Genomic DNA, 13,210 nt, shown 5'->3' on the forward strand with positions numbered 1-13,210 from the left:
AACTTCTGATCTATTGTTTGGGGGACTGAGAGTAAAGGAAGTATTAAGAATGGCCGAGAAGGTGTTCATTTGAAACACTAGAGGACCTCTGGCCTTGTCATCAACACAGAACCTTTTTAGATGATGGCTATATGGATAGGGGACACTGAGGACAAGGCTGACTGTTTCATTCAAGCTGTGCATGTTGGTTGAATGGCTAGTTCATAGCCATCTGAAGGAAAAATAAAAGACAATATCCATGCCCAAGCCCTTGTAATAATAAATTCCAGATGGAGCAGAGATTTCATTGGAAAAAGGTAAAACTATAAAATTATTAGAAAATATGGATGAAAACAGTCTTATGAAATAGTGGAGGTTAGGGAGTCCTGTCTCAGCAATTCAAAAACTACAAAGAGAAAAGATTGATCCCTCTGACTACATAAACATTTGAAGCTTTTGGATAGCAATACACAAGGCAAAAGATGAGACTAGGAAAAATATTTCTACATGACAAAAATTAGGCTTATTACTATATGAGGAACTCAGTAATGTGAAAGAGAACCAAATTATCTTTTGCCTATTTTTCTCTAAGGGGGTAATAGAATAACTCATGGAAGAAATACAAGTGCCAATAAGCGATAGAAAAAAAAGGTTCAGTGTTAATGGAAGAAACAAAACCCCAATAAGTTTCTTCATGTATCTGTTGGACTAAGATATAAATGACTGACAGTCTGTCACTAGCAAGACTGTGGGGAAGTAACGTCTCTTGTATTATTTGCAGAAATGTATAAAAAGACAAGACCTTACCAGAGGGAAGTTTGATAATCTACATTAACATATAAAAACGACCCCAAAATATATACTTTGACCCAACAATCTCCATTTGTAGAGATTTGTCCCAAATTGATAATTGCATAAATACTAAAGGATATACAGGTCAGGTATCCTTATCACTTCATTGCCTATAACAGGAAAAAAATGGTAAGCAACTCAAGTGTCCATCAGTAGGAGACTAGTTATTTAGGCACATTCAATAAACTCTTCCAAACCATTAAAATAATCTAGATCCTTATTTGACAAGTAACAGTGTTGATGGGGCACTGTTTAACAAGTATTTTATAACACTGATGCCATTTTTGTAAAGGTTTCTATCCACAGATGCATAAGAGGTGACTAGAAAGATATTGTATCCCGATTTTGAGATGTTGGGTGACTTTCTTTTTGGTATCTTCCTGTGATGTTTTCGCTGTTATTTAAACCATGAGCCTTGTTTGTGCAAAAGTGAAATAAGCTATCCCAAAGGGTGCTAAGCTTACCATACATCCCATTGCTGCCCGGAAGAATGTCAAGATAGGAGAGGCGATGGGGGCAGCTCCAGTGATCATTAAGGAGACCTTCCCACCCAGGCTGTCCTGTTCAGGAGAAACAAAAGACCTGCTGAAGCCTATCCCCTTGGCTTCAGTTTCCTCTATTGCAAGATGGGTCAAACAACCTACCCGCTGTTGTTATGAGAATTAAACTTGGTACTTTACAAAGCAGTTACAATAGGGCCTGGCACTGTGGAAAAGCACTTAAAATGTTCATTATTACTGTCACCACCATCCATAGCTGGGACCAGATCTGAAATTTAAAAAAATTTCCTCAGATAATTTGTATTTTTGGCCCCTTCAGATTACTTATACTTTCAACAGACCACGTAAAAGAATGAGAGTGAGAGCTAGAACCTACACAAAATCCATTTTCTGATTTTTGACCAATTTCCTTTATTGACAAAGTGGTCCAAGAGAGATCTCAAATGGCGAGTGAACAGAGAAAATACAAAAGGATCTCCAGTTAAAGACATGCTTGACCGTCAGAGGAAAAGCAAAGTGCACTGAGTCAGTGGGCACCCGAAATATTTGCCTGGCTCTGTCCAGGATTCACCCAACCTACCTGGATCTTTGCAAAGATGAGCTTGTCCCAGAAACTGTTGCGTCTGATGATACCCTTTTTCATTTCATTGATTTTACTGGCAACAGCCAAGTTCAACAAGAACTTCTTCAAGGGTGTCTTTGCTTCATTTTGAACCTGCAGGGTGATAGCTCCTTTTAGTTGGAAACCTATTGGAAATACTCACCAAGGCTCATCAGTGAGCAAGAGACAGTTCCTTCTAGTTTCATAAGGAACTGGCTCTCATTCATGGACCACTTTGCTGAATAATGATGAGCCCAGAGAATCATGTCCACACTAAGAAAGAAGTGAACTTAGTACCTAAAGACAGAGCTCCATTTCCTCTAGATTCCTCATTCTTGGCAGACATCTTTGACAACTGAAATAAGCATGTCCTCAAAAGATGGTCAGCATCTACCTACAAAGTCACCCGGGACTGCTAGGTTAAAAAAAGCTCAATGGGCAGCCACGTTAGGGTTTTTGATTTAGTGGGTCAAAGAAGGGCCTCGGAATCTGACTTTTAAAATAAGCACCACTTTTCTATCTCCTTGTCCCAGTGATGCTTATATACACTAGATTTAGAGAACAACCAGCTTTCTCTATAACTGAAGTTCCCTTAGACACAGCATACAAAACCCAACAGACTTTCTTACTTAGATCATTTCTTCCCTTCAGACTTAATGTCAAGCTCGCATGATTTCTCTAGTCACCTTGACTCTGTCTTCACTGTGATTCTATAATCTATCAACCGTATTCCTGCCGAAAGAAAGCTTTGCCAGTACGACACAAAAGAAAGTCACCTTATTTACAAAATTAAATCCCGAACTCCATGTTCTGTCTGGCTTTCATGACTTTATCCTACTGGAAGTCAGATTCGAGGAAATCGAAGTTCTTTTCCAGTTCAAAATTCAAAGATGACTCTTCCATATTTACACTGCTATTCCTGAGCCTCCAGCCAAACTGGGCTGCGCTGCACATCCTCACCCCGTAATGCCAACTGTGCCCCATGCTCTAGATATCCACTCATGTCTATACCATCATTTTGCCAATATCTCACCATCTCTCCACAAGGTCTATACTCAAATGCTGCCTGCATCATGTTATTCTTGACACCTCTCTCAAGCTTAATAAATTTATCTTCGACATTCTCAAGACTCCCCCTAACAAGTCACTGACAAAGAGCTGGAATTTAGAGACTCGCGCTAATAAAATCCCTCATATTAAAAATAAGTTCCAGAAGTAAACTGTGTGTTTAAGTTAATATATTATAAAATATAAAATAGCAAAACCAAGACTTGAGTGAGAATTATACAAGATGAGCTTGAGACATCTTATGCCAGAAAGCAATGAAGCTATAAAAGGCCCCTGGGGTCATGTCAAAAAGACACATGAGCAACATGATGACGCTCCCAACTTCCAAGATGGGAAATTGAACATCAAGAAGGATAACCGAAATGGATTAAGCATACAAATACAAAAATCATGAATTTATAATTTTACAAAGGAAACAATCTCATTAGCCAGTTTTGAAGATCACTGGTGCATCAATTCATCATTTTGAAGATTAATAAAGGAAAAGAATGAAATATTTGTTATGCCTTTATGGAAGAATCTCAGCTACTGAATTCAGGAGAAGTGATTGAATTAGAAAAATCGCCATTTTGCAATCCCTAATGAAAAACAGAGTACCGATTAATGACAGCTAAAATGATTACGTGACAGCCTAATTCTGGCCTGACTCCTTATTAGATATGACTCTGAGCAAGTTAATTAACCTCCGAGGCTCAGTCTCCTCATCTATAAATTATAGATAATAAGTGTAGGCCTGATTTCCTGTGTTTTTTTGAGGATTAGATGATGGGATATATATGAAATGTTTGCCATGGGACCTCAACCAGAAGCTCAGTAACCAGCAGGCATCATGAAATCAGAGCAACACCTTCCCAGGAAGTCGGCTGTAGTTTGAGGGGCTCCCCACGTCTCTAAATTGAGCTCTTTCTCCAGACCAGGTCCAAGTAATCGCATCCAAAGGAAAGGGGGGTTCATTTTTTTATGGTTTTTCACGGTTGCATTTAAAAATGTGACTATAAGTAGGCATATGTAGGGAGTGGGAGGTGGAAGTGGTCAAATTTCTTAGCAACATAGAGTCGCTGAGAGCCTCAGTCAAGCCTGAGCCACAGATGTTTCCTTCATCTCAGGGTCAGCCCAGCAGATGCAAGGTTGGCACCTTATTGTAGATCCTGTTAAGGAGTCGAGGCACTATGGGAAACACCGTGGGCTTCAGAGTCTTCATGTCATCGGGCAGCAACCGAATATCTCCCTGGAAGAACCCAACTCTGGCTCCACAAGAGTACATAATAACCTGAAAGCAAAATGGAAGAATATGGCTCAGAACCAAAGGACCGTTTCAGGCCTGCCTTGGATAGAATCAAGGAACTAGGTTGATGTCTCTGGGTGCTTTTCTCTATACAGCACCTTCCCACCCTCGAGACAGGATAGAAACTTATCTATCCTGCTAGAAACTTAGCTTTCCTGCTAGAAACTTATCTTTCCTGATAGAAACCTGCTGAGGTGTCAGAACAGGTAAGACAGATTGTGAGACTGAAGGCCAACCCCTACTCCATCCACAGCTCTGGGTAATAGCCTAAGACATCATCCTTTGTAAGAGATCATTCTTTTATTATTATTTTTTTAATAGTTGCACAAGTTTTTATTAAGCTGTGCCTTAGTTTAGGCACTGGGGCTTGCTCATGGTGCTCTCGATGTATAAAGCCTGGACGTTCTGCCAATTCTTTTTGAGCAATGACACCAAGAAATTGCCAGCTAAGTGAATGTTGAACACAAGCTCATCATCTGTCATCCTCAAGTGGCCAATGGCCACAGCCAGACAGCAATGTTTCCATCTGGAACTTGACCGTGGAATTCACGTGTATCAGATGCTCCTTCTCCGCCCCTCTGTGGGCAACCTTCATTGACTTTGGCCACCACATTCTCTTCATGGGTCAGCAAGGAAGGGAACTTGCCAGCCTTTTTCAAGCCTGGGCCCAGGATTCATAGGATCTGCGTGATCAAAGACTTAAGCCCAAAAGGCATCATGTTAAGTTCCTTTGGTGCTTTGATGTCTACATGGGGGCGGGGGGCAACCACAGTCTTGGCCTCGTCACAGTGCTGCTGGCCCCCCAAGACACATACAGAGAATGTGGGGCAGAGAGCGGACTTAAGCCGCCAGAAAGTTTCCAAGAAGTGTTTGTCCTTCTGAGGGTCATAGTTCCTCAAGCGGATCTACGGCTCTACTGTCTCCAAAAACTTCCAGCACTTGCGCTGGTTCCCATGCAAGCTTTCTCGCACAGCCTCGTAGAGGGTGCTGCAAGAGACTTTGCTGCTCATGATGTCTTTTAGACTAAGAGACTAAGAAAAAACACTACCAACTAAACCAGAAAATGCCTTTTAATTATAAGACTTTTAATTATAAGAGTGTCTCAATTTCAGGAATGTTAAAAATGTGGAAAAAAAAGGCTTATTAGAACCAATATTTTATTAATCAGATGTCAACACGTTAGCCCAAGGAACTGAATCTTTCATTTTTGCATTTCATGCAACAGCAGATAAGCCAGTCGAAGAGGTATTTAAGAGAGGGTTTTCCATCCACACTACCAACTGCCTTTCTGAAAAGCCAGCGCTGCTCTCTTCAAATCGGCCTCAGAATAGCCTGGTGAGCCCGGAGTCCCCTCACAGACGGGCAGCTCTCCTGTGGCACACACACAACCCTGAACGGCTCCCACTGCATACAGCTTACGTGGATCAGATGCTCCTTCTCCGCCCCTCTGTGGGCAACTTCCTTTTCTTTAATCCTAAATCTTTTCAAAATTTTTAACCAAAATAAAATTAGAAAGAAGAAAAATGTCTTCTATCCCAGCTCAGGATTAAGGATCGATAGTAAGCTCCTGGCTGTGACCTCAGTAGACTCGAGGTACCCTGAGAGAAGGCAGGAGCAAGCATTGGCCAATCGGCCACACACACTTAACCAAGGAAGGCTCCACATGGAGTTGGGGGAAATACCACTGGGGTTCCTACTCAGCCGTGCCCACTTCCTGCCTATTTCCATCTCATTAGAGAAAGACCCTAAATATTGCATAGCTGCCTTTGGAATAAACACGGGACTGCCTTTCCTCATGCCTGCTGGGAACGGAGGGCACTCACCTGTACAACCCTCTCAAACATATGAGCCAAGGGGAGGTAGGATATGGTCACATCCTTGGGAGTGGGCTGGAAGCTGTCCTATAGATAAAGAACAAAGAGGAAATGACATTGGATTAATGCCAACTTTCTCTTCCAAAGGAGATTTAAGAACTACCCTGTTAACGACAGTTAATAATACTCTATTATATATTTGAAAGTTGCTAAAAGTTCTTGTCACACACAAAAAAAGAGTTTTTATCTATGTGTGGTGATCTTTCTTAGCTAGACTTATTTTGAGGATCGTTTAGCAACATATACAAATATTGAATCGTTACATTGTACACCTGAAACTAAGGCAATGTTAGATATCAATTATATCTCAATTAAAATTTTTAAAAAATTTAAGCTACTTCTTTCTAGGTGGGCCACATACAGTTGTGCGGGCGGTACACTGCATCACTCTAAGAGGTGCCCTTAACTGAGTACAAAGGTCTGCAGTGATCCTAAAAGACCAAGGCTTGAAAATGCACAGTCCTCCAGACAAAGATGCACAAATATTTGCCCACATTCAGGCCCTTAACCTGTTTTTTTTTTCCCCTCTCTGCCTCCTCTGACTTCAAGATTAAAATCTTATGACAAATTCACATTTTGATCAGGACTTCTTTTTCATTTGATCGACTGACCTCCAAAAGTTTGAGAAAAGCAGCAGCATTTGAAATGACATTTTGATGGGTTAGCATGGCCCCTTTGGGCTCACCTGTAGGAAAGAAGAGGTGGAGAGAAAGATCCTTTATATAGCTCATAGGAAGCCTTTGGCTTTGAAATAAGAAGCTACATTCAATTGGTTCTGTTCTGGAGAGTCAAGAGCTTCTCCTGTTACTGTATCTTTGTGTGAATGGTATATGACTCTGTTTCTGAATGATTAATGCCCACAGAGTTTACTGCTGACAGCCTTCTACCAGCACATAGCACATAGCCACCATTTCAGATAGCAACACAGTTGAAAAGAAAAATCCAAATAACCACCAGCACCCCCACCCCCCAATCCCGTGCTGTTTTTATGTTTCAGACTTCAGATTCAACAATATTTCCCAGCTATCACCTTCTGAACTGGTTGCAATGGAATGTGCCTATCATAACTATAGTCCATCATGGGCCACATTAAAAGTGATTAAGAATTCTAATAGATGAGAAGCTTCAAGGTGAGGGTAGGGGGCACATCGTGATCTGTGTAGAACTATCATTGGGTTACCTTGATTGAGTGACCATTCTCGTCGTGTCAAATTGAGAGAGTGGTGGGTTGGGGAAGAAAGTTGACTTTCTGTTGCCATCTTTAAGACTTCCCAAATCCATAGCATGTAAATATGTCCCAGTATATTTAATGAAGTTTATTTGCTTATGCTTATAGTTTTCTATTTGGGTATCCATACTCAAAAGCTTTAGGTTTTAAGCCCCTAAGGGTAGGGCTCACTGTAGAGTATATTTACCAGGCTATCAGTGGTTAGTGACTCGAACCATAATTTTGGCTAACCAGGGGCCTCTGGGACAACTTCATGGGCACTGACCTGTGGTTCCACTGGTGAAGCAGATGATGCTCAGATCTTCTGGTGTAGGTGGCTGGAGGGGGAAGCACAGGGACTTAGTCTACCATGAACTTTGCAAGTTGAACATGCAAGATTCAAATTTGAGCAGAAGAAAACTTACCACGGGTTTTCTGAAGTTCTCTCTGCCTATATTCTACATGAACAGAAAACCAAAAAAGAAAGATATTAATTGAGACGGACAGACTTATGGCAAATACAGCCCTCTCTTTTCCTTTTCCAGGAGAATACATCTGTGGGAATATAACCCAAATTCCATCCTGGATCAGGCCCAGAAAGCCCCAGGGAAGAGCATAAGGTTTACTTAGAATATAAACCTTAAAGGGGTAGATCCCAAATATCCAAACTTCCCATTACACTCTTAAGGTTCAGTCATCTAGGACCATTGCTAAATCTTTTCGAATGATATGAATAGTTGACATTTCAAGGCTTACTACATACCAGTCACTGTCTTGAGCACTTTATATATATTAAGTCCGTTAACTCTACAGTAACTCCTCTGTAAAGTAGGGACTATGGTATCTTCATTTTACAGAAAGGGAAAAGGAGATGTGGAGTAACTCGCCTCAGGTTGCCTAATTGACAATTGTGAAGCTGGACTGTGAACCCAGGAAGCCCAGCTGCAGGACCATATCCTTCACGACCACTAACCTCTGTATTTATAAATTCTCTACTTAGAAAAGTCTGTGCATGCTGGCCACAGACTTTTCTCTTCCCCAGCATGGTTTCTGAGTTGTCTTGGGGAAATTATTCTCAAAGCTTCAAAGCATGAGTCTAATTTTCTCCACTCCTGTCACCCCCAGAGAACAACAGCCTGCACTCCGGTGTAGATGTCCTGTAAGATGCCCATGGCATCAGACCAGCCTTTGAGCTTTGAGTTGAGTTTTAGACCATTACCTCAGCTTCAGAGAAGGATAAGATCTCTATTCCACTTTTCTCCCCTCTTTGCTTCAGGTCATCTTCAAAGGAATTCATGAGGATGATTATTTTTAGGCCTGAGATGAGGCCCTTCTCCACATTTCCTATCAGGACCAATGCCTTTTGGAGTGTATCACAGATCACCATGGCAATATCAGCTGAAAGCAGAAATAGAGCTACAGGTCATCCTGCTCTGCTATGTACTGGATTGCCTCGCAAGAAGGAAGAGTGTTTTAAAAATTTCTGAGCTAGTGGGTCCCCAAAAGATATTATATTTGCTTATCAGATTTATTATGTGTAAAATCTGAAATATTCCATTGATCATAAATGAGCTTAATTGAAGTAGAGCACAGACTTTTCTTGCATACTGCCAACAATTTACAGTTTCTAGAGAAGCTCCCCAATTCCTTCTGCTTAAGAATACAGACAATGAGTATGAATCGCTTTGGCATAGTCCTATCAGTGTGTTTTATTTTGGGGAGGGGAGTAGGAAGTTGAAGAGAAAGGCGGGGAGAGATGGGATTTTAGCAGACAAGCATTTTAGATTCTAAATATTAGCATTCGGTTTGGTACTTGTTTACACAAGTGGAAAACCTCTGATTTTATGTATAGTTCAAATGAATCTAATTAATCTAGTTCTGTGGAAAAAGTAACATCTTGGATATATGAAGAGGCTGTTACTTGCACAATGAAATCGTACTTGTTTCTTTAACAATGGTAGTTTTTTTTTCTACAGACTCACCATGGGCTGGTTAACTGTGCTGACTCAGATTTTCAAGAATAGAAAATTTAATCCACAGTTTCACAGTGATTTAGTCACTCACTTTGGCCTTTTATTCAGTGTGCTCAAAGTAAATAGTTTTATTTCTAAAGTGCATTGTCATACCATGTCACTTTAAAGCATTTCACTGAATCTTCTAATTGTGCATATCTCTGCCTCATGGGCTTTTTGTAACTTCCCTGTAAATTATATCCTACGAATGACAGGACAAGAAAGACACTGCATTCCAAATCTGCTAACAAGAGCGGATACTGAGGAATTATTCAACATTAAGAAAGAACCAAGTTATAATGCAACAGCAAAGTTTTACCCTTGTTGATAGTGTACACGACAGCTTCTACTCCCAAGGTATCATACAGGGGGACAGGCACCATGGAGTACGTGTAACAAGCTAACTCCGAGATGATCCACTATATGGAGAGAAATTCAAGTAAGGACTAGGGAATGCTTTGAAAAGAAAAGTATGAATTTAGTCATTTAGCCAACAAATTCTTATTTGGTTACTTTGTGTTAAAAAAAAAAAATCACTGTGGGGCCCTAAGGACTGTCACTGCTAGTGCTATAAAGTACAGTCAAATAAAGGATATGATAAGGTAGGCAGAGAGACAACTAAGATATAAAGGTAGACCAGGAAACAAAGATAGAGTAAAATGTTCTATTCATAAGAGGTATAGAAACCATTAAGAGTTTTAAGAAGGCAGAGGTTGCTTTCAGGGGTGGGGTCAAGCCTATCTGGGACTGCTTTGGGGAAAGTGATAAAAATTTGGCAGAGCTTTTTGAAAGACTGGTAAGATTTGCTTATGAAGGTAAAGGCAGAGAAGGCATTGAGGAAACGAACAAAGACAGGACAGGGTGACATCACTCTACATATATTAGAAAGCATGAAATGAAGAATGACAGGAAATGAGCTGGAAAGGTAAGTCAGAATCTGCCTTAAACAACAGTCAAGTGTTACAGGCCGAATGAAGCCCTAACCCCCAAAGCCACTGATTTTGGAGATAGAGTCTTTAAAGAAGTAATTAAGGTTAGACATAGGGTGGGTTGTAATCCAATATGATTAGTGTCCTCACAAGAAGAGGAAGAGGGACGCCAGAGAAGATAGAGAAAAGGTCACATGAGGATACAGTGAGCAGGCAGCCATCCTCAAGCCAAAAAGAGAGCGCTGAGGAGAAACCAAACCAGCTGACACCTTGATCTTGGACATTGGCCTCCAGAACTGTAAGAAAATGTATTTCTGTTGTTTAAGTCACCCAGTCTGTGGTATTTTTCATTTTGGCAGCCTTAGCAGACTATTACTCTAGGTTTGGTGGTAAGTTCCTAAACTGGGGTCCAGGGAATGTCTTCTCATTGGGGCTGGGTGTAACAAAGGTAGAATATGTCAATTCACCAAAAAGTGCAGACAGTGCCCTCTCAGATTTTCAGTTAAGTCAGTGGCTCTCCTGCACACGTCGGCTAATTATTATGAAGCATACAAAACTTTCTCTGAGAACTTTGGGTCTAATGACTTAACTTGAACTTGGGGATAATCTTAATTTCAGTCATCTTCATGTCTAAGATTTGCTTTGATTTGCCAGTTTCAGTAGCAATGGATGCCTTGGTTTACCAGTTCAGGTACAACATGCAAGTTCCAATTCTAATATGACTACATCCCTTCCCACAACATCCATAAGCTCTTATTTGCCAGTCCCTTATTTGCTTCCTTGTTTTCTCATGTCACAGACTTTCTTAAAGTGACACCTAGCTTAGAGAACTATACATTCAACCAGGAATTAAAGAGGCCCTGAGTTGTAACTCTTTCAAGTGTTTAAATATTTTCAAGAATATTTAAAGAATATGAGATCTTTACATAGCTTTGGAGAATCAGCAAGTGTCAGAGTGCTGGATTAGAGGTGAGGTGCAAAGTCCTCAGATTTAGCCTGACTCATTTCCTTGAGTTAACTTCAACATGGTTACCTCTGGCCTATTCTGAGCAAAGATGCCAACAAATTGGTCTGGTGATGGCTTATATCCTTTATGCAAGAGACAGGAGCCCAGGTACTCTGCTCGATGAGACACCTACAAAAGAGAGAGATAGAGAAAGCAGTCGAGACCCAAAAGAGACCAAATTTGCTCAGGATATCACATTAGCAAAAGAGTCTCTCCCAAACCATGAGCCTGGCTGCTTACCTGTTTGTAGGACAGCCATCTGTAGTCCTGATTTGGTTTTCTATATCCCAAGCAAGGCCCATTGCCTAAAAACATAACATTAAAAGAAAATCAGCTCAAGTTGCAAATCTTTTGGCCCAGAAAAGGTAAAAGGGGATTAAGAAGAGACAAGGCACAAGGGATAAATCTGATAAGAATGCGAGCTTCTCTTATGTGCCAAGGAAATTCAAAGGCAGAAAGTACTCAGTTCTCAAAGGCAGAGAGAGTCTTATAAACTACACTTGAAACATTTAGAAAATTCTACAAAACAGGCATTCAGAGAAAGCCACAAATAGGGATTTGCCCACATAATGTGAACAAGTAAAAGCCCACAAGTAAATATAAACAGCCTATATTGGATAATCTTGAATTGAACTTCCCAATAATAATAATAATAATAATAATAATAAAGCATGCTCATAAAAATATAGAAAAAAGGTCACAATGTAAGTTGCAACAATCTCATCGAATAAACACCAATATTAGCACTGATTTTTGTTTTTCAGAGTTCCTTTGCATAGCTCTGCAGGGTTATGTCCATTTTATATATATATTTGTCCTGCGTCCTTTCTTTGTTTGATATAAACCTTCTCATATTATTTGTTCTCTGTAGAGATTTCAGCAGCCTTACCATGGCCAATTGAGGAAGGGTTCTACTGTAGTTGACTTTCATTGTGGATATTTAGATTGTTTCTAAGTTTATACCTTCAATAATGCTATGATAAACATTTTCAAATTAATCATTTCAAATTCAGAACATTTTCTTAGAATAGAGTCCCTAAAATGAAATAACTTCAATAAGAAGGGATGGGGGTGGTCGGAATAGCTCAGGTTTTTAATATCTAGCACCGTATTGGGTAGTAGACTCATTGTGGCAATTTGCTTTTATAGAGCAAGCAATGTATTGAGTCATAGACACTAAATAGTAACATTTTACCATGTCTTCAAAAAATCATTACTTTAGTCTATGTTTCTTTTACAGCTTGTAAAGTGGGACCTTTCCCTTTGTTAAATTTTATTTACTCTCACACATCATCTGTTAACATACTTCACCTGTTTATATGAGAATTTTTTCTGAGATACCGAGGCTCATTGGAATTACAAGGACACACACACACACACACACACACAGAGGACACACATATGAATACACACACAGGTACACACACATGTATATTTGCCTTCGATGTTATTACAATTGTGTTTTATATTTGTTACTAGACCATCTAGACTCTTGGCCTTATTAAAGTTAAAATAAATGTGGGAACATCCATTTGCTAGAACAAATAGCAATCTCAGCCACAGAAGCCACAGAAATTGTGAAACAAGGCTAAGGAACAAGTCTAGCTTGCCGAGAAGCCCCACATCTAAGCCAAAATGAGACCAAGTTATAAATCAAAAAGTAGAAGGGAAGGGAATTTGACACAGAGGCTCTAGCCAAACTCCTGAGAGCCAAAAGTTCTTGCCAAAAGGAAGCATTCAGAAAGAGGGTACTAGGAATTCAAAGGTAAATACGTGAACTTCCAGATTAAGTGAAAGAAGAAAAAGGAAAGGAAGCAAGAAAGACCTACTCTAATTGAAGAGATATAGAAAATGAACGAGGAGACTGTCCACAGGAAATGTAGTACTTTTTCTTCCT

The 13,210-nt window shown here is 40.1% G+C and overlaps 1 protein-coding gene across 2 annotated transcripts in view; it reads right to left on the reverse strand.

Moving 5' to 3' along the window:
* The window catches only part of ACSL5 (acyl-CoA synthetase long chain family member 5), a 40,376-nt gene that overhangs the window by 8,662 nt on the left and 18,504 nt on the right, over positions 1 to 13,210 (reverse strand). For both annotated transcript variants that reach the window (XM_015596330.2, XM_006920856.3), the window contains exons 4-14: positions 11,554 to 11,618; positions 11,341 to 11,442; positions 9,698 to 9,797; positions 8,586 to 8,764; positions 7,792 to 7,824; positions 7,653 to 7,704; positions 6,771 to 6,844; positions 6,109 to 6,186; positions 4,136 to 4,270; positions 1,912 to 2,046; positions 1,296 to 1,391 (exon numbers count right to left, since the gene is read on the reverse strand). In XM_015596330.2, coding sequence (XP_015451816.1) covers positions 1,296 to 1,391; positions 1,912 to 2,046; positions 4,136 to 4,270; positions 6,109 to 6,186; positions 6,771 to 6,844; positions 7,653 to 7,704; positions 7,792 to 7,824; positions 8,586 to 8,764; positions 9,698 to 9,797; positions 11,341 to 11,442; positions 11,554 to 11,618 — 1,049 coding nt within the window. The remainder of the gene's footprint in view (positions 1 to 1,295; positions 1,392 to 1,911; positions 2,047 to 4,135; positions 4,271 to 6,108; positions 6,187 to 6,770; positions 6,845 to 7,652; positions 7,705 to 7,791; positions 7,825 to 8,585; positions 8,765 to 9,697; positions 9,798 to 11,340; positions 11,443 to 11,553; positions 11,619 to 13,210) is intronic.

The sequence above is a fragment of the Pteropus alecto genome, unplaced genomic scaffold (genome assembly GCF_000325575.1).
Source record: "Pteropus alecto unplaced genomic scaffold, ASM32557v1 scaffold177, whole genome shotgun sequence".
Taxonomy (NCBI): Eukaryota; Metazoa; Chordata; class Mammalia; order Chiroptera; family Pteropodidae; genus Pteropus; species Pteropus alecto.